This window comes from Falco peregrinus, chromosome Z, assembly GCF_023634155.1.
Source record: "Falco peregrinus isolate bFalPer1 chromosome Z, bFalPer1.pri, whole genome shotgun sequence".
In the NCBI taxonomy this organism is placed as follows: Eukaryota; Metazoa; Chordata; class Aves; order Falconiformes; family Falconidae; genus Falco; species Falco peregrinus.
Genome location: NC_073739.1, coordinates 74,108,603 through 74,129,181, shown reverse-complemented (window position 1 = coordinate 74,129,181; position 20,579 = coordinate 74,108,603). Strand labels below are relative to the sequence as shown.

The following is a 20,579-nucleotide window of genomic DNA, read 5'->3' as shown; positions in this document are numbered from 1 at the left end:
CAAAAGGCCCTCATGGACATCCAGATCCCAGCATCATCACCCTGATCCTCTGTGCCCCAGAACAGAGAGGGGAGGCCAAAGGGGAAGGCAGCAACTGCAGGAGGACAGGCACACAGCTCGACTCTCCTCTGCTTGGAGGTGGCCATGTCTATGTCTCCTCCTGGGAATGGACCTGGTCCATGACCTCCCTTGAACCTGTCCTATTTAGCACAAGCCAAAACTGTGTCAGGGAACCAGCTGAGTGGTGTGGATGATTACAGGACTCTGCTCAGGTTGAGGAGTTACTCAGAGTGGTGTAGCCTGAGTGACCGCTGGCTCAAGGGTGGGGTGCTGCCTGTGGCACCTACCTTTTGCTCAGACATGTGGGAGAATAAGTAGGGCTCCACAGTCACTGCTTGGGGGCAGGACAGCAGAAGGGAATGGAAGCGTCTTTCTCACCCATGCTGCCGTGACAGGGGTGGGATGCACCTTTCCCTGAACATAAGCTCAGATCTCACAGGGGAATGGTTCTCCAGTCTGATGTATTGCTTTCCTCCAGAAGGTTTTCCTTTTGTCAGCAGTGGGATAGGTAAGGAAGCTAGGGCAAAGGTGAGGATGTTGGTTTATTAATGTAGGGTCTCTGGGGTGGACTGTGCACATGGGTCAGTTCTGTAGGGTCTCTGGCAGACCCTGTGCTAAGTTATGCATGCCCTCACCGGCCTTTCCCTCCACATTGCTGTGCTGCTTCTGAGTTCCTCCCTGCAGTAACATCAAGCTGTGTAGATCAAAGGGCAGTGATGAACCACAGGTGAAGGCTCTTCCCCAAAGCCAAGACCCACGGAGCACTATCAGCCCCACTGTCCTGCAGCTGGTTCTGTGGGTCACAGGGCTGCTCCTACCAGCTCAGCTGAAGGCAGTCCTTGACCTGCTCTGATGTGGTCCCACTCAGCCCACCATTGCAGCCATACCAGTTTCTTGGCACCTCTGCTCCTGTCTTACATCTGGCAGAACCACAAGCACTTCAAGGATGCTGCCCTTCGGCTGGGGAGTGTTACTCATAGCCTGGCAAGAGAGAGAAGATGGAGAGAGCCTGGCACAGCCTCCTGGCAGGAGTGTGGAGCTGCTGAGAGCCCTGTTTCCTAGGGCCAGGTCAAAAGGACAAGGAGCAGCTCTGTACCTGCTGGGCAGCCATGGAGGATGGAAGCATGGCAGGTATTGGGAGATAAGCTGTTCAGGATGGTTCAGGAGCAAGGTGGGAGACACTGGAGGTGGTAGCATTGCCCCTACCTGTTTGGCAAGAGGTGACCAGTGAAGCTATCTACAGTGTTGACTCACTGCAAGGATGTAGCTGTGCTCACATGGCTGCATGTCATGTCACCACAGGTCACAGGTGGTGCAGGCATGGCCAGAGCAGCTCTACACTCCTTGTCAGAGGTGGTGATTGGTTTTGGTTTGTCAGCCTTCTCAGTGTCTTCAAAATCACAGCCCACAGGCCTTCCAGCAGGCACACGCTCAGCTGGGTTCAGGCATCAGCCACCCAGTCCCCTACCACCCTGGCAGGGGCACTGGGGCTTGTTTGAGGAGAAGCAGAGCAGGGAATTGAAATCACTGCCTGGCACTAAGAGACAGGGATGAGATACAGATGGCTGCCTCCACAGATGTCAAGGTACCAGCGCCTAGACATGAAAGGCGTCAAATGGAGATCACAGGAGGCAGTGAGCAAATGCTGCCAGGTGCTGTGCTGACTCTGCTTGTAGAAAATTAACGACACAACAAATATTTGCAGCCCTCGTGTTGGAGACAGCGCCGCATAGCCCTTGCGGCTGGAGTGCCGGGGGGAGGGAACAGGGGGGCAGCAATGTGCCTGCACAGTGGGGGTCTCACCGGTCCCTGCTGGCAGCTGGAAGGAGGGCTGCAGCAGCTCGCATCCATGGCGCCGGGTGCGCAGCATGCAGGGCCCTGTGCTCGCTGAGCTCAGCAGCACGCAGCGTGCTGGGAAGTGTAGTCCTTCCGCATCGCTGTGGTGGGGTGACCCCGGCTGGAGGCCAAGTGCCCACCCCAGCCGCTCATCGCTCCCCTCCTCAGCCACACGGGAGAGAAAATGCAACAAAAGGCTTGTGGGTCGAGGTAAGGCAAAGGTCACTCTGCAGTTACAGTCACGGGCAAAGCAGGCTCGACTTGGGGAAATCAGTTTATTTCATTACCACCCAGATCAGAAAACACCCCGAGCAAGCGGTGCAGGGGGCTGGGCGATGGGGGCTGGGTCAGTCCCTCACCCATTGTCCCTGCCGCTCCTTCCCCCTCGGGGACGGGGCTGCTCACTCTGCCCCCGCTCCAGCCCGGGCTCCAGCCCACGGCAGCAGTTCCACGACCTTCTCCGCCGTGGGTCCTTCCCACGGGCTGCGGCTCTTCACGCCCGGCCCGGCCCGGCCGCCGCGGGGGCACCGGCCCTGCCCCAGCCCGGCCCGGCCCGGGCTCCTCTCCCCGCGGGGCCACGGGCCCTGCCCGGAGCTGCTCCAGCGCCGCTGCCCGCGGGTCACAGCCCCCTGCGGGCACCCCCTGCCCCGGGGGGGGCCCTGCCCGGGCTGCGGGGGGGGAGCTGCTCCCCCGGGGGCTCCGCGGGCTGGGGGCACGGCCCGCCCCGCCGGGGGCCGCCCCGCGGGCTGGGGGAGCCGCTGCTGCGGCGCCTGGAGCCCCCCGGCCTCCCCCTGCCCCGGCCCGGGGGCCGCGGGGCTGCTGGGCTCGCTCGCACTTAAATACACGATCTGAAATACACGGTCCCTGCGGCTGCCACCGGCACCGACGGGCTCGGCCTTGCCCAGCACCGGGCCCAGCTCGGAGCCGGCTGGCACGGGCTGCACCGGGCACGGGGGCAGCTTCTGGAAGCTTCTCACAGAGGCCGCCCCTGTGCCCCCCGCCACCAAAACCTTGCCCTGCAAACCCACTGCAGTCCCCCGTACTGTGTGCTGTTGGGCATCACCAGGATGCACACAAACAATTCTCCCTCTGGGCTCCTCGCACTGACCAGACCTCCTAGCAGGTTGCAGCAGACCCTGCTGTGCCTCCCGTCCTGTTTGCTATGGGGCAGAGGAGGGAGAGACGTTTGCCAGGGACTGGCCCTCTCACAGGCAGGGAGCTGAGCAACATGCAAGACAGGGGCAGGTGTGGCGATCTGCTGGGTGATGTGTGGTAATGTGGGAAAAGAGCAGAGGTTGTCAGGGGACAGGAGGAGAGACAAAACCCCGAACCAAGAAGCTGCACCCACACCCTGGGAATAAGCACCAAAAGGACTCATACGAGTCAGCTGATGTTTTTTGTCCTGCTCACCTTTGGGTCTGCAGAGTCCTTCCAGGCTGGAAAACCCTCCTGCAATGAAGCCTTGTGCCTGCTCTGGCACTGCTTCACACACTCACTCCTTACAGCCATCCCTGGACACCCACAGCAGCGGCCATTCATTTTCCTGAGAGTTTGCAGAGAAGAAGCCTCAGGTGTGGATGGGCTCTCGCACACGGGGGCAGCTCCAGTTCTGCCTCTGGGGCTCTGAGCAGGGCGAGCCTTCAGTCAAGGGTGGGTTACTGCTTTCTGATCCCAACCACAGCTGTGCTGCAAGGACCTGGTGGTGCAGGTGCTGGTGTGGAACAGGGGTGGGAGTGCAGAGAGGACCAGGTTTCCTGCGTGGAAGCCCCCCTGCATCCCTCACTGCCCTGCCCGTAGCCTGGACACCCCGCAGCCATGGCATGCCCTGCTCCTTACAGGACACCTCCAGCCCCTGCACCTCTCCAGCACCAGCCTCCCAGGCTGTTTGAAGGCTCTTGCCCCTGCACTGGCTGGGTGATGCACCATCCCCAGAAGGCAGGGAGATGTTTGTTAATCCCGGAGCTTTCTCCCCATGACAGGGGGAGGGTGCAGAGCCCAGATGGAGAAGGGCAAAGACGACAAAGCCCCCCTCCTCTCCCCACTGTAGCTCCACAGGGCCAAAGCACAGCCAGGGACACCGCCTTTCTGCTCTTCCTCACCAGGGCTTGAGAAGCTTATTCAGGGTTTGCTGCAGGCTCAGCCCAACCTCGTTTTGTACTCAGCTGCCCAGAGCACACCTGCCTGCACCATGGGAGGGATTTGGGACATAGGAGACCTTTAGCCATGTCTCAGTTCAATGCTGTTGTGCCAGGCAGGAACAGAGCGTGGTGGAAATAGCACAGCAGAGTTGCCAGCAGTGATGAGAGAAGGGACCGTAAATCCTGCAGCAGCACTTTCCACAGTCAGGGCAGTCTCCAGGGCTTTAATTTATTTGTTACAACTTAATTGGATGTAAACCCAGTCACTTGTAAGCAGCAGGAGGCCTGAACAGGCAGTGGTCCTGAGCTTCTCTGCAAGATGCCTTGCCAGGGTTCTCCATCTGCTGTGGTGCCTTGACCCTCAGAGAGCCGCTGCTCACATGCACTGAAGGGAGAGGCAATGTTCACTCCCCTTCTGGCCCCAGCTGAGCTGGCTTTGCTCCTCTGAGTGACTCCCTACACCACTAAGGAGCGGGTCACTGGGCTGTGGGTGCAGCAGGGTGCTCAGGGTACCCGGGCAGACAGGGAAGACACCCACTGCCATCCAAGCAGCTTCAGCTGGCTATCCCAGTGGAAGGGCAGAGCCTGCAGCCTCCTGCCCCCACACACAGACACTGGTCTTTCCTCTCTGTGCCCATCATGGGAGGCCTGTGAAGCTGCTCCTGTCATTCTGTCAGGCTGTTGTCAGTGGGACAGATGTGTGAGGCCTGGGAAACCTGAGAATGTGGCCTGTTACATGGTGCAGTTCCCCACAGCTGCAGCAGCCTCCCTGGCAAATGCCATCCATCACCTTGGCAGGTGGAGGCACCAGGCTGAAGCAGCACTGGTGAGGAGAGGAATGGCTCAGACCCCACAAGATAGACACTGGCAAAGCCATGTCCCCAGTCTCTGCCTCCCTACACGTAGGAAACCAGACTTGCACAGACCCACTCCCTTCTGTGGACCTGGAAGAGCAGAAGTACCATGCATTTCTGCGGGCAGGGAGCTGCTCCCACTACAAAGAAGTCAGAGGCTCAGTTTCCCTGCTTTAGCCCACAGGGTTTATTGTCCCTCCTGGGACAAGGAAGAAAACCCATGGCTCATGGTCCATGGTGTTTACACTGTGTGTGGTGGCACTTGGAGCCAAGCACTGGCCAAAAAATGCCACACCAGGAGACACTCACATGCAGCTGCTTTTCCCAGCTAGGAAAGCAGCTAGAGCAGTGCAGGGCATGTGGAGCCAGGCGCACCGCACAGGGAAACAGCTGGAACAAGGCAGTTGTGGGGTAGCTGTGGAGGCAGGGCAGTGCACAAGGGTTGTGGCAGCACCGGGGGAAGCAGCTGGGGCAGGGCTGGGCCAGCAAAGGCAGGCGGATGCCAAGGAGAGCAGTAGGGAAATGTGTGGGGCCGAGAAAGGGCAGATCCAGCCGCAGGGAGTCCCTGGGCAGAAAGGACAGGACCCATGCAGCTTCTGAGCGGGGGGGAACAAGGCCAGGGAGGGGGGCAAGAAGCAGAAGGAGACCGGGGAGAAGTGGAGGAGCTCAGGGAAGGGAGAAGCGCCAAGAAACTGTCACTGAGAGGCTGCAACTCCCTGCTCCTCTGGAGGACAGTCCCCCCAGGCCCTGGGACACCACCCAGGCAGGGGTGGGTGCACAGAGAGCAGCAGAGCCCCACATCCACAGCGTCCATCCAGCCTAGCAATGGTGAGGAGTCATCCGAGCCTGCACCAGTGGGGCCCATGTTGGCAGTGGCTGCTCATACGGGGGAACTGGGCTGGGGCTGGATAGATGGGGAGATCAGTTGCCCACGCCCTTGGTCCGTCTGCTGAGGAGCTGGGTGCTATGGGGAAAAACAAGAATCCTGCCGCTCCAGTGAGCATCCGCGCAGGGCCCAGGGGAGAAGGAGAGTCCAGCCTTCCCAGTGTGCCGCCAGGTGGGACCCAGGGGAGAAGGAGTCCGCACGGAGCAGCCAGGCGGTTACCGGAGCACCGCGTCCGCGGGGTCTGCCCAAGCCGCGCACCGGCCGCCCGGGCCCCATAGCCCCGCGGGCGCCTACAGAGATGCCGGCTCGGCACCCCGGCGGCGCTGCCCGGGGGGTGCGGGGTCCCCGCCGGGGCGGGGGGGCTCCGGCAGGGCGCGGCGGCGGCGGGTCCCAAGGAGTTAAGGGCTGGCCCCGCCCCGGGCCCGCCCCGCCGGTGCCAGCGCTCGGGGCGGCGGAGGCGCAGCGCCGGGCCGCGGCGGGGGTCGGGCCGCTGCCGGGCCAGGAGCGCCGCGCCGCCCGCCCCGCGCCGCCGCCGCTAGCGTCGCCCCGGGGGCCGGGGTGCGGCGGCGGGGGGCAAGGCGGCGGCTCCCCGGCGGCGGGGCTGCCCGGCCGCGGGGGTGAATGGCGCTGGGGGTGCTCGGCGGGACCGACATGGAGTGGGAGAAGCTGCCGCGGCGGCCCGGGGAGAGCGAAGGGGAGGCGGCGGGGCCCTGGCCGGGCTGCGGGCGGCTGCGGCCCTCCTCGTACCGGGCGCTGCGCAGCGCCGTCTCCACCCTGGCGCGCATCGACGACTTCTACTGCGAGAAGATCGGGGCCGGCTTCTTCTCCGAGGTCTTCAAGGTGTGCGGGGCGGGGGCGGGGATGGCGGTGCCCGCCGGGGTCGGGCATCCCCCGGGGACCGGCGGCGCCCACGCAGCCCCGGCCGGGCCCTCGGTGGGGCGCGGGGGGACCCCGGGTCCCCAGCCCCGGCGGCTGGGCGAGGTCGGGGGGGGGGGGGGGGGGGGCGGCGGGGACCTCGGGTGGCGGGGAGCCCCGTCTCCGCCGGGGGTGTTGTCCCTCCGTGCAGGCGGCAGGGAGCGCGGGCGCTGTTTACAGCCCGGGGGGGCTGAGCGCTGCCGAGCGCTGCAGCGTGGTTCGCAGCGGGGCCGCGCAGGGCACCGGTGGGGCGGCGGGCAGCCCAGCCCCGGGGACCCCTGTCAGAAGACTGGAGCCCCGGCCCCGCCAGGCCCAGGGCGTGCCTGTGGCAAGGGGCTGCAGGCAGCATGTGCAGCCGGTCCGAGGCGATTTCCAGCGTTGTTGGGCCTGTTCCAGACGGTGCTGGCCAGGCAGATGTGCAGGGTGTCCCACGGGAGCCTCCCGAAGGTGACTGGGTCTGGGAGAGGGCTGTGATGCTGTGTGGCAGTGCGGAGGCTGGTCCCCAGCAGGGACCCCGGAGCTGCCTTTGTCCTCCATCCTCTTTGGGACTGCCAGAGCAGGGATGCCGGTGTGTGGCCCACACTCTGGTTAGGGGTGCGTGGGTGCTGGTGGGGACCTCCGGGTCCCAACAATGCAGCAGAGGAGCGTGGTGACAGCACCCTGCCAGCTGGAGGGCTGTGCCCTGCCCAGCTGCCACTGCTCCCCTCCCCATCCAAGGGGAGGTGTGTGCACATGTTGTTTCCATCCTTGGCATCACTTAAGGCACCACAGACTGTTGGGTGAGGACTGCCCTTAAGCCGTGCGTCTAGTGGCTTTACCCCTCGGGAGGGAGCAGGTTTGGGCTGGGCAGGACCCCAAACACCTCCCATCACTGTTGCCGCGGCCCCAGGCAGCGCTGTGCCGTGTCCCCTGCGTGGGACCACACTCTCATGCACAGCACAGCTGGGCATCCACATCCTGGTGGGACCCTGGGGTGTCTCTCCAGCCCTGCCACCATTCCCCATTCAGCAGGGAGACGGCAAGACCTGGATCCTCTGCAGCCACAAGAGGGGTGTCCTGTGAGGGGCCGTGGCAGGCATACAGAGCCGTGTCCCTCTCCTCCATGCTCCTTCCTGCCCCTGCAGAGCCATGACCTCTCTGCTGGCCAGGTTCCTGCTATTGATCTCTGGCTTGGAGTGCACGGCAGCACCTTGGAGCAGAGGGAGGCATTTAATAATGTCAGGCATGGATACAGCTCTTTAATAATGGATGCTCCCGTGTCTTGGCCAGGCCACAGTCTCTCCTTGCCTCACTGTGCCTGTTTTTCCCGGCCCTGTGGGAGCCACAAAATGCTCCTCCCACCCGTTGTTCATGATCTTGTGGGGCCACTTGCACGTAGGATTTGGGGGACCAGCGGAGGTTGTGGGGGGTGTGTGGGATCAGGCAGCAGGAGCTGGTGTGTGTGCATGCTGGAGAGAAGGCAGGGGCAGGAGGGGGCCAGATGGGGCTTTGTGCTCTTGCAGTGGGTTGAGTCCAAGAGCTCAGCAGGATGATGGGGCAGGCCCGGGATCTGAGCTGGGGTTTGGCTGCCTGAGCTTGCGGGGAGGATGGAGCTTGGCAGGGCAGCACAGGAACTGTTTTCCTCCTACCTCCCTTGTTCCTGCTGTTGCTTTCCATGGCCGTGGGCACTCATGGCTCCCTCCTCCGTGTGGCTGCTAGGTCCTGCTTCATTCCAGCCTTGGTGGGCGTGGGGGATAGGGAGGGGACCTGGAAGCCTCTGTCCCTATGTGTTGGTATCTCAGCCCTGGTGTGCAGCCGAGCCAGGGCCAGGCAGGGTGCTGGGGTACCAGCACGAGCATCTGACTGTCTTCCCAGCATTAAAGCCAAAAGGCTCAGTGTGTCTGAGGCCTGGTATCCCAAGCTAGCTGCGGGGTTGAGCCTTATCTTACCTCAGCCAAGCACATCTCTAGAAAGGCTGTCCGGAGCAAACAGGAGACACCAGTGATTAAAAGCTGCTCTTTTCCCTAGAGGTTGTTCCCAGCTGATGCCCTGCTATGCTGCAGAGCTGGGCCATTTCCCTCTGGAGCAGCTGGTTCTCACTGCCTTTCCCTGCGTGGTTTCAGAAGCACCAGGCCACCCCCGTTCTCGGGTACACGGACATTGCAGCAACCCACCTCTCCATCCCTAATAGACCAAGCAGATTGAACCAGGTGTGTTTGTGCCAGACATTTTCTCCAGCCCTTAAAAGCACTGTTGCATCTCTTCTCCAGATCCCTCTCTTAGATTCCCATGTTCAGTCTGCAGCAGGTGCAGGGGCTGTGGGCAGCACCCTGGCTTCACTGTCCTGGGAGCTGTATCCAGAGGTCTTTGACCATCTCTGCACCTTGTGCCCCACTGTCACCCATTCTCTCAGAGACGCTGCTTCCTAGGGCGCAGCCCTTCAGCATGCACTGCCCTGTGTCCCATTTCCGTGGTGCTGGGGCAGGGATGGGGGTGCAATATTAGTAGTTCCCAGCACTGACAGAGCTCAGGTGAGGGCTTTGGCACGATTGCCACCCACCTGCCACCTCTTGCTTCGCTACCAACCTTTGAGATTTTGTATTTACTCCCAGTTTACCAGTGCAACTAATGGCTTGATTCCCTCCCTCTTTATCTGCTGCCCTTCATCAGTGGACCTTGCCTTGTTTTACAAAGGAGGGTGGAGTGGCATGACACAGATGGAGAAACTAAGGCAGGCAGGGAGGAAGTGAATTTGCCGAGGTCAGCCAGCCGGGAGCAGCCCTGGCCCTGCTGTCACCGCTTGGGAGCCCTGAGTGCTAGAAACACATGCTGACTAGCTGGGGACCTGCCAACAGCTCTCCTGCGCTGTCACGGGGTGTGCCTTGGGCTTGCCAGTGAGAGCTGGCAATGGTCTGCTGCCATCGTGCAATGCCACCACTGCCCTGGCTGCTGGTGTGCCTGTGGTACTGCTCCACGGAGCACAGGAGGTGAGGGCTGCTGCTCAAGCACGTGTTGGGAACGGATGCTGCACGGTCTCCACCTTTTGCTTGCCCAAAGGAAGTCTGTCTTGACCCATTCTGCCTTGTTGGTGTGATGAGTAGGTTTTCCAGTCCCACCCAGCAAAAGACCTGTTGCACTACTGGGATTCCCCTGAGCTCAGATGCAGCCGTTATCGGCAGGTGTGGGATTACCCGCAGCATTGCTAACCGGGCTCTCGGGGGTGAGGGGTGCAGGATGATATCCCAAAATGACTGTGCCTTGCCTGCACTGGGCTGGGGCAATGGGATGAGCACAGAGCGGGGCTGTGTGTGAACCTGTCCCCCGAGCAGGGTGCAGGGGGCCTGGCTGCTGAGACCCCCAGTTGGGGGGTGGGGGGGGGTGGAATTCCATCCTGTGTCTAGACAGGAGCGCCGGCTGTGGGGAGGGAGCAGGCCAGGCCGTCTGCTCGCTCTGATTAGCATGCTCTTTAAATAAGACTCTAATTTCCGCTGTTAAAAGAGCTCAGATCCCTTGTGCCCAGGCTGGGGCTGCAGCCAGCCCCATCCCATCCCCCAGCCCTGTGTGCTGGCAACAGATGGGATGGGGACAGGCACGGCGCTGCACCCCAGCTCATCCACAGCATGTCCATGAAGCACCCAACAGAGGGGCCATGTGGGGTGCTGGGGGGGATCAGGGACGGGCGAGGGCTTGCCTGGATCCTGGGTGGGGGACTGGTGGTTTGTCCTCCCCCTACACCCCAGCACGGCTGCCTGGCTGAGCTCAGCTCCCGGGAATGCGCTGGGATTCCTGGGCACCATGCCAGAGTGAGGAGAGGCGAGGGGACGCCATCCTGGCTGGGGAGGCTCAGCTACCCGCTGCTTCCCTGGATGGTGGCAGGGAAAGAAACCCCTATAGCAAGGGTCTGTGTCCCACCAGGGGTCATGGCTTGCTCCCTCCTCTGCTACGCCTGCTTCTGGAGAGCTGCCAGGGCACTAGGCTGGTGTTAGCACTTGGCCAGACTGGGTAAACTGGCCAGTGCTTAGGAGGCTGTAGGAAGACCCTGAGGGCATAATCCCTTCCCTGCTGGCCTTTGGCAGCAGAGCATGCCAGGGAGATGGCAGGATGCAGTCTTGCAAGGGAGCTCAGGGCTCTTGAGTGCCCTCAAGGAGGTCATGGCCCACGAGTGAGGGGCTGGGGCTGTCCTGGGAACCCCTGGAGCCCTCCCTGCCCTGGGAATGGAGTCCTGGAGAAGGACATCAGGGCAGGGCTGTGCTGCCTGGGAGCTCCTGGGGTCCCTGGGAGAAATTCTGGAGAAGGGGCTTTCACTAGACCTTCGCTCCCCCAGGCTGCCTATCCTGTGGGATTAAGTCGTTAGGCGCTGTATGGCTGTTCACCCAGCCTATTGCAATGGCAGGAGGCTTTTTAATGAGGAATTAAGCTACGGGCACATCCCAACCGTGGGGAGCTAAGCCATTGCCCACCGGGGGCTGCTCCCTGATGCAGGGACACTGCTGCTGGTGAGGACCCAGCCAGCCCCACAGTGCATGGCCACCAAGTGTCAGTGCCGTGTGTGCCATTCCTGCTGTGAGCGCATGGCGCTGGAGCCTTGCTGCTCGGCGCCGTCCCGGCAGGGCTGAGCCTGCCTATGCCATCGAGCCAGGTCCTGCTGCCTGGCAGCTGCTGGTGCCAGCCAAACCGACCAAGCCAGTCCTGCCAGCCCTGCACGGCATGGGAAGGGAAGGCAGTGCTGCCGCCGGGCAAGCTGGGTCAGGAGTACTGGGCTTTGCTGGGCGGCACCCAGCACCGGGGTCTTGGCAGGACTGGGGGTTCTGCTGGCCTGGTCCAGGCTCTGGTTCCCTTGGCCCCTGGCTCTGCCCGGAGATGGAGGGGCCAAGGGAGACCTTGCCCACCTGCTTTAGCCAGGCAGGCCCCCTCCTCAAAGCCAGTGCAGCCACCAGAACACAGGGAGCACTGTTTCTGTGTCTGGTGCTGCCTCCAGCTGTCCGCTGCATAGGGGTGGGGGTGGAGGGGAGGGGAGGCAGCGATGGTGAGGATGGAGTAGGGGTGCCCCTTGCCCTGCATGCTGGTACGGTTGTGGACAGGGAGCCCTAGGACGCTGGGATGGGGCTCTCAGTGGTGCCAGGTGCTGCAGGGCAGTGATGGGGTAGGGTGAGCAGGGTGGTGGGCACAGGGAGGACCTGGGGTGCCATTAGAAGATGGGGTACCCAGGGTATATGCGGGGCTGAAGGCACTATGCTCCCCAAAGCAGGGGCTGCGCCATCATCCTGGGACAGACTCTTACCGAGCCCAGGAGCTCTGTCCATTGCTCAGCGAGGAGGAACCATGGAGAAACCCATCCTCCCTTCTCCCCACAGCATGGTGGAGGGGTGGGATGGGGACCCACAGTGCCAGGCGTGTGGGGCGTCTCCTCACTCATCCAGGGTCCATCCTGATCTCTGCTGTCACATGGCCTCTGCCCACAGGCCAGGGGTGCTGGGTGCCTGGAGCTGGCTGGAGGTGATGCAGGTGTTACCAGAGCGGGGTGCCTACAGGCAGGTGGCTGCTGAATTATTCAAAGCCTCCCCATGAACAAAATGAACTGGTGGTGGCACTGCAGGGTTGGGCCGGACTAAGCTATTGCCTTTTGCTTCCACTCCGCCTGGGGCTGGTTTGGCCTTGGTGTGCTCAGACATATATAGAGAGGGATCTTTATGAAGCACTAATTACCCCCCAGGCCCTTTGGTGGGGGAAGCTGCTGCCTACTTCCCGTGTACGGAGTGCTGGATGAGTCCCCATCTCAGCGTGCACCCCAGGACAGCTACTCCCCAAAGCAATGCCAGCCACATGGGGTGGGAAGGGAGACCCAGAGGCCCCAGTGTGCAAGCCCCTGCTCATTGTGATGGGGACAGGGGGCAAGCTGTGAGCTGGATGAGGAGCACTGAGGACCCTGTCTCCAGCCAGCCCTCTGTTTTGCCCAGGGAGGTGATCCCTGTGGCAGTAGGTGGTATGGGAAGGGCCAGGAGCTGGCAGCAGCACAGCAGCTTCAACCAGCATCAGCTAAAAAGGAGAAGAGCAGGCAGCTGACGGCAGTGCCAAGGAATGCCTGCGCCTCCGTGCACAGCTTGGTGTGTGCCTGGGGGGCAGCTGGGATCTGCCTGGTTGTCCCCCACAACAGCTGCTGCTCTGAGGGGGACAGGTCCTACCCCCAGCCCTCACTCAGGAAGGGACCCTCAGCACTGGTTCAGCCCCCCGCCATGGTGCTAGGGCAGGGGATGCTGTGCTTATCCCTCACGCTAAACACGCCGGGGCACCACAGAAGGACAGGGATGTCCATGCTTGGCCACGCTCCCAGCTGCTGTTCCTGGCAGGGGGGCAGGCCCCCAGCTTGCACGATAGTGTCAGGCTGGGGCCAGCTAAATATACAGCCTCGTCTCAGTGCCGTGCCCCACCAGGCTGGGGTCATGCTCTAGGGCAGTGCTGGCCACTCCTGGGGCTGTTTCAGGGGGGCGATGTGCCCCTTCTGTCCTTCACCCCACTCTGGTAGGGTCTGGCTGGGTGGTACTGATCCAGAAAAGCCCTCCCTGGTATGCCCAAATCCTGCACATGCCTGTCCTTGCAGCAGGGCTGGGGTCACAGCTTGCAGGAGCTGCCATTGCCTCTGCGGGAGGGCTTGGGAGTGTTGCATAGTGGGGGGGAGCACAATAAGCGGGGCGCCTCAGGAAGGATGGGGTTGTGCATCATCAGCACTAGGGTTCTTGGGGTGCTGCTGTGCTGGGAGAACCCTCCCTAGCCCTAGCTGTCCCCAGGGTACCCCATGCCTTGGGTGCATGGGGTGCTCAGCTCCTGCTTCTAGGACTTGGGTGGGTGCTGGGTGCAGGCTGGTATCTGGGGGGGCTGTGGAGGCACATGGGCCTCAGCCTCCCTTGCACCCCGCTCCAGGTGCGGCACCGTCAGTCAGGGCAGATCATGGTGCTGAAGATGAACAAGCTGACCAGCAACCGAGGCAACATGCTGCGGGAGGTGCAGCTCATGAACCGCCTCTCACACCCCAACATCCTCAGGTAGGACCTGCTCCCCCACTGCTGTCCCCGTTGTCCCCCCTTTTCCCTAGCCAAGGCTGTTTGGAGCTACTGCAGTGCTGGATGAGCTCCCGGGGCTGGTCCCCACTGCAGCCGCCCTGAGGTCACTTCTGTCTCACAGGTTCATGGGGGTGTGCGTGCACCAGGGACAACTGCATGCACTGACGGAGGTGAGAGCAGGGCAACGGCTGTGAGTCTTGGGGTTCTTGCAGACTTGGGGAGGGGACAGTGGTGGCTATGGGGACACTTTCTCAGCCCATGACACATGTGCAGGGCAAGGTGTACTGGGGGGACTGTGCTGGGAGTGGTTGGGGGATGTGCTAGCATGAGAGGTGGGCATCAGGCATTATGGAGCGGGGCGGGGGGCGCAGTGATGCTATGGCCCAGCTCTTCCCGTTAGTACATCAATGGTGGGAACCTGGAGCAGCTGCTGGACAGCCCTGTGCCCCTCTCCTGGTCCATGCGTGTCAAGCTGGCCCTCGACATCGCCTGTGGCCTGCGCTACCTGCACTCCAAAGGCATCTTCCACCGTGACCTCACCTCCAAGGTATGGGATGCTCCAAAGCATCCCATTGCCCTCATTGTCCCATACCCATGCTGCTGCCCCAGGCATGACCAGCTGGGGGGCAGGAGGCTGCTCTGTGCTGGGGCATCCAGATAGCAGTGGCTGGTGAGGCAGGGCTGGTGCGGGGTTGGGTGTGACAGGGGTCCTCCTGTGCTCCCAGAATTGCCTGGTGCGCCGCGAGGCCAATGGCTACACGGCTGTAGTGGGTGACTTCGGCTTGGCGGAGAAGATCCCCACCTACAGGTGCGTGGGCAGCGTCCACCCTGTCCATCCTCATCCTTGGAGTGGGGGGTTTCCAGCCCACTTAGAGCAAGAGCTGGGGAGGGATGGACATTTGGGATGCAACTAGAAGGGCAGGGATGGGGGGGTGGTGGGGGTGGTCCCCAGCGGTGGGGACCCATAGGGCAGATGGACACATTTGGGGCTGGCTAGAAGGGGGTGGAGTAGGGGATGGTGTGAGTGGGGAGGGCTGAGTTTGTGGGATGCATGAAGGAGGGTTAGCTTGGGAAGGGAGATGGAGATGGTGATTTGGGCTGCCCCAGCGGGTGGATGGGAGGTCGGACAGGGATAGGGGGCTGTGGGCAGCCCCTGATGTCCCACCGTGTCCCCCAGCGAGGGCAGTGAGAAGGAGCCGCTGGCTGTGGTGGGCTCCCCATACTGGATGGCGCCTGAGGTGCTGCGAGGGGAGATCTACAATGAGAAGGTGAGACTCCATGGCTGCCATGCATGGGACTTTACCCATGCTTGCACTGCCACTGGTTTGCAGGATTTGCAGCCCTGAGAGCTCCTGGGATGCAGAGGGAAGGTACTGGGGATCCCGTGGGTGGCGAGGCGGCAGGGCCCCTGGCATGGCTGCGCAGTGGGGAGGGGGCTGTGGGTTTGCAGAATGGTGGGCATGCTTCCTCAGGGGCTGCAGGGATCCCCCTCATGACTCCCTGCTCTCTGCAGGCCGATGTGTTCGCGTATGGCATCATCCTGTGTGAGACCATTGCTCGTGTCCCTGCTGACCCTGACTACCTGCCCCGCACTGAGGTGACTTCCTGGGACCTGGGCAGGGAGGGAGGGTGGCAGGCAGCAGCACTGGGGCTGGGACTGCTTTACCAAATGAGGGGGACCATCCTCCTTTGCGGGGCAGAGCCCTGTGTGCAGGAGCTGCCCTGCATCTCGGGGCAGGGGTGCTGTGTCCCAGATGCTGCCCAGGGAGGGATGCCCTCTGCTCATAAGCTGTTCTCAGAGTCCATAGTTGGCTTGGATGAGGGAAGGGGACAGCTGGATTCAGGCAAAGAGCAGGCAGTATCTGTGTCACAGCATCCCCAGCCTTGCCCTAACTCGGGCTGAGACCAGGGACCCCCTTGCTGGGATGCTGCCAGGTCCACAGCCCTGGGTGGCACACAGTCAGTGTGAGGGCGCGGGGCCCAGCTATCCTGAGTCCCCCAGCCCGTGTGGTGCCCCAGGGGACCCAACCTCACTCTTCCTCCTTTCTCTGGTACAGGATTTTGGTCTGGATGTCACCACTTTTCGCACCATGGTGGAAGCAGAGTGCCCAGCGGCCTTCCTCCAGCTCGCTTTCCACTGCTGCAGTGTGAGTCTCCCAACTCTGCTTCCCAGGACAGCTGGGCAGGACAGGCAGCCTTGCCTTTGACAGGCAGAGCTCCCTGGGGTGCTTGGGGGGCCCACAGGCCTGATGGTTAACCCCTCCTGTGTGCAGATGGAGCCAGCCTCCCGCCCCTCGTTCCTGGAAATCACGCAGTGCCTGGAGGGCATCCTGCAGCACCAGCTGGGTGCCGAGGGTGTGAGGGCCACCCTCCTCAGCTGCAGGGAGAGTCTGCCTGCGCCTGGGACAGCAGCCACGCTCAACGGTACGTGGGCATCCTGGGGACAGGCCACGGCAGGGTGCAAGGAGGTGGGGTGTTGGGTGTCCCATCCTACCCTGGCAGCTGTATGGGGAAGGAGACAGGGGTTGCATGAGGTCTGCAGGATGGAGCCGGTCTCTGTTCCCCCCTCACAGTGCACCCCTGGGTTGTGGGGTGCCCAGCACCCCGTAGCACCTTGCACTGGCAGCTGGTGACCCGCCTCTGTGCCTGTGCCCAGGGGAAGCCAGGAGGGTGGCCAGCCGAGCCAAGCAGTCACCCCTGCGCGAGCTGGGGATACAGCACCTGCAGCCGGACCAGCGCCTGTCCCGCAGCCAGTCCGACATGTTCCCCCCAAAATCGTCCACCCTGCTGCGGCCATTGGAGCCTTACAATGGGGCCAGGACCAAGGAGGCATCCCCTCGCATCAACCCCTTCTCCCAGCGCGAGGATCTGAAGGGGGGGAAGATCAAGCTCTTCGACACACCAAGCAAATCGGTCATCTCACTCACCTTCGACCTGCCGCCCCCTGCCCTGCTCCAGCTCAGCACCCCCGTGACACCTGAGCCCACCGTGGAGGTGCAGTGTGACTTCTCGTCCCCTGCTGCAGCCCCCCGCAAGTGCCACTCGCTGCCTGCCTCCCCTGAGCTGCCCCACCGGGGGGGCCTGGCACTGGGCATGGAGTCCGTCTGTCCCGCTGATGATCCGCAGCGCCCTGCCCTCCTTCCTCCCACAGCTCGGGGACAAGCCTACCCCCCCAGCCCTGGGGTGGAGGAGCGGATGGACTGCGGCCCCGACAGCCCCGAGCTGCCGCAGCTCCCCACACTGTTCCCCAACAGCAACTTCATCCGCACAGCATCCTTGGACATCCAACCCTGGCAGCCAGAGCAGCGAGCCCCCAGTGGGCTCCTCTTCAACAACAACCACGTGGTGGTCAGCAAACCCGTGGCTTGGGGGCAGCAGCCTGGAGCACAGTTTCTCTGAGCTCAGCATCCCCTGCGCAGCGGTGCTGGAGCGGACGGAGCGTGCAGCCATGCTGCCTGGGCATGGCTCTAGCACCATTCTGGAGCAGGATGAGGTGCTGCCCTGTCCCGGCTGCTGCCTGGGTCCGTTCAGCTTCAGCTTCACCTCCGTTTGCCACCGGCCAGCACCCAGCCCGCCTCGCTACCAGAACCTCAACTGTGAGGCCACGAGCCTCCTCTGCCACGACAGGGGCCACCACCAGAAGGCCCCAGGGCCAGTGCTGGCAGAGCCCAGCCTGAAGCTGCCGGAGGCACAGTCCTAATTTTGGGGATCCTGGGGAGCAGGGCTGCCTTCAGCCACCCCCTCCGCAGCCACAGCACCGGGCAGGTGCCAGAGCCTGGTGCATCTCTGCAGCCTGTCCTCGCTCCCTCGGCATTTGGTGGCTGCCAGTGGCTGCAGTGCCCTGTGCCATGGCCTCCACAGCACAGCCCAGGCGCTCGGGCACCCATCCCACCAGGATTGGCCTTGGGGGTCTGCGGGGAGCCCTAGGGGCTGGGCTGGGTCCGTGCTGGGGACTGAAGTGCAATAACAGCCTTGCCCTGAGCATGGTCCAGTGCTGCCCCGGGCGGCAGGGCTGGTCCCCCGCGGGGCCCCTGAGGCTCAGACCCTGCATGTGGGACCCCCCTTCCCCACAGCCTCATGCCTTTGTGAGCTCTCCCAGGGGATGTACAATGAGCCTGATCCCCTGGGAGAGCTGGGAGCCTATTGTGCTCCAGGGGATGAGAGGGGCTGGGCTGGGGGCAGAGGGGTCAGCGTGTGTATGTGTGTGTTTGGGGAGTCGGGGGCGGGGGGGGGGGGGGGGGGGGGTGGGGGGGGGGGGGGGGGGGGGGGGGGGGGGGGGGGGGGGGGGGGGGGTGGGGGGGGGGGGGGGGGCTGCTGGGTGTCCATGTGCTTCCCTGCAAGCGTGTGGAGCACAGCCAGTCCCTTCCATGGGGAGAGGCGTGCAGGGGACCGGGAGCAGGGCTATGCACATGGGGAAGTGCACAGGGAGGATTTGCCAGCGCTGGGATTACTGGCCCATGGGGTCAGGAGCAGGGTGCGGGCAGAGGGGCCGGGGTGCCTTCCTGGCCGTGGTGGGAAGGGGCTGGTGGGCAGCACAGTCGGGCTGCCTGCACCCTGGCAAGGGTGGGAGCGGGCTTTCCTCCCTCCTGCAACAATGCACTGGTGAATGCAGAACTCCTGTGTTTTTTATTATTATTATTATTATTAATAATAATTTGCTAGTAATATATACCCAGCTTATTTAAAGTGTTCAATAAAAACTGAATGTCCCAGCAACTCAGGCTGCTGCTTCTGTCTCTTGGATGCATGTCAGACGTGGAGGGGAGCCCAGCCCCAAAAAGTTGCACGGGCTTGTCTGGGGCTTCTGGGGAGCCCCTTGGGATCACAAGCCAGCCTGGCTCAGCCCAAGATCTCAATGCCTCCAGAGCGGCCATCTCTATTGAAATGGGTTTGATCAAATTCCCATTCATTAGTTAGGTTCTTTGGGTTCATGCCCTTGCGTCTGTGTTTGTGGTGGTACACAAGAAAGCAAAGCGCAGGCAAGCTGTGGTTCTTTATTGCTACAGAGGGGTTTCAGCCAGCGGACAAGATAGTGACACGTGCCACCTCCAAAAACTGGCTTTTAACACCCTTTCGCTCCTCAAGCAAGCTAATTCACATAGCAATTCATCAACTATATATGGCAGACAGGACCGTATAATAAACCCAGAGCATTTCGCTTGGTTGAACACTACTTCCTCTGCTCTTGCCTGGCTACAGTGTTACAATCAGGGCTATTTTGCTTAATCTCATATGCAGGTGTGTAGTAACTATTTTAAAGTCCTAATGACTTGTCTGGCAAAGCATCGGTCTAGCAAGTGCTAGAGTTGCTTTTGCAAGGCACTATCATACTGTACAATCCTAAAGGTCATTTCTCTACTTTCTAATTAGCAAAAAAAAAATAAAAAAAAATATCCAACCACCAGCACAGGCGCTAGCTGGTTCAGGCGCAGCTTCTCTCCTTGTGTGCTGAGGCTTTGCTGACGCTGTTTCTTGCTGGGTCGTCTGGAAGCCATGGTCAAGCTGCAGCTGTAATGGGGCCAGGCAGAAAGTCCCTGCTGTGGGAAGGGGACCTGGCCAGGTGCAGGGCTGTGCTGTCCCCCACTCCCACATCCTGGCATGCCAGCACCACAGCTCGCTCTGTGCTGGGGATGTTGCATGGTTGCAGGGCTGAGCATCAGGGCTTGGTCCGATCTGGGACTGGGGCTGGGCTCCCCATCGCACACCAGCCCTTGTGCTCAGGAAGACCCAGCGTACTCCATGCAGGTGTGGGGCTGGGCTGTGGGCTTGTGACGCTCTGCTGAAGCACAGCAGCTTGGGGGGGAAATGGGCACTGCCAGCACCTCCCCCAGCCTGCGTGATGCCCAAGTGTCGTTGGGCATTGCTGGGAAGGACCTAGGCAGCCCCATGAGTAGTGGGTAGTGGGTTGCTCACATGGATGGGATGCAGCAAGGCTGAAGTGGAGGTGGTGCAGCCTAACAGGTGCTGCAAGGGAAGGCAGAGGGTGAGGGTGAGGTGCTGCCCAGTCTCCACTGCGTGCAGTGGGGTTGGGAAGACATCTTGCAAAGGGGGTTTCCCTCATCTTGGTGCTTTGCTGCATCACATCTTAGGGGTGGGGGGGCGGGGGTTAGGATTGTTGTTGGGGGGGGGGGGGGGCAGTCTCTTGATCTACTGCAGACCAGGGGATCCCACAGCAGCAAAGGGATGCAGGCAGGCTCATCCCACACAGGAAGGTGCCTGCATCCTTCTGCCTTTCCAAGGGAGGAGATCAACATGCCCCATGCAGAGGTCTACACAGAGGCCCACTTTCCTCCATGCATGCCCTCCATGCCTTGCACACACTAGGCTGGGCAGAGTCTGGCACAGGACACTCACCGCAGTGGTGCTGCAGCCAGCAGCCATCACAGTGAGAAAGGGGAGCTTGGCCCTGCTGCCTTCTCGCAGATCCAAAGTTGCAGGTCATCAGGAGCAGCACACTGGGCAGATTTGATGATCCCGTGGCTTATTATGGCACAGGATCCATTCGACTTTGACTGCCATGGCCTGGATGGGGAAACAACACATCAGGGAGCTGCTCGTATCCACCATCCCCAGCCAAGGCAGCTGTGGCTGCTGACAGCTGCCTCCTGTAGGCTTGCACAGGAGGTGTTGAATGCTGCAGTCAAAGGGGGGATGCCGCAGTCCTCCCCTCCTGTTTTCCCAGTCTGAAGCCTCAGCCAGGACAACCCCGCCCTTCCTCGGGCAGGCTGAGAAACCCCTCTAAGGCTCTGCATTGCTTGTGACTCCCCTTAGCCTCCCCACTGCTTGAATCTCAGCCTTGCTGCTGGGGGATACTTCATCTCTGCAGCACCCAGCGGTGGGGATAGCCCTGTCC

General features: G+C 62.0%; 1 protein-coding gene and 1 non-coding gene across 2 annotated transcripts; one reads left to right on the top strand and one right to left on the bottom strand.

The window, feature by feature from the left end:
- Positions 1-6,222: 6,222 nt before the first annotated feature.
- TESK1 (testis associated actin remodelling kinase 1) lies at positions 6,223-17,933 on the top strand. Its single transcript, XM_055791429.1, is given in 11 exon segments — positions 6,223-6,614; positions 13,587-13,708; positions 13,848-13,896; positions 14,127-14,273; positions 14,452-14,534; positions 14,904-14,994; positions 15,240-15,323; positions 15,784-15,873; positions 16,000-16,150; positions 16,383-17,095; positions 17,097-17,933. Coding segments are annotated over 11 exon segments (2,079 nt in total). The 5' UTR covers positions 6,223-6,395; the 3' UTR covers positions 17,427-17,933.
- A 773-nt stretch (positions 17,934-18,706) lies between these two features.
- Positions 18,707-20,265, bottom strand: LOC101922162 (uncharacterized). The gene is made up of 2 exons (XR_008744878.1): positions 20,081-20,265; positions 18,707-19,234 (listed from the first exon to the last, which is right to left on the bottom strand). It is a non-coding gene; the product is annotated as an uncharacterized LOC101922162 (transcript).
- Positions 20,266-20,579: the final 314 nt, after the last annotated feature.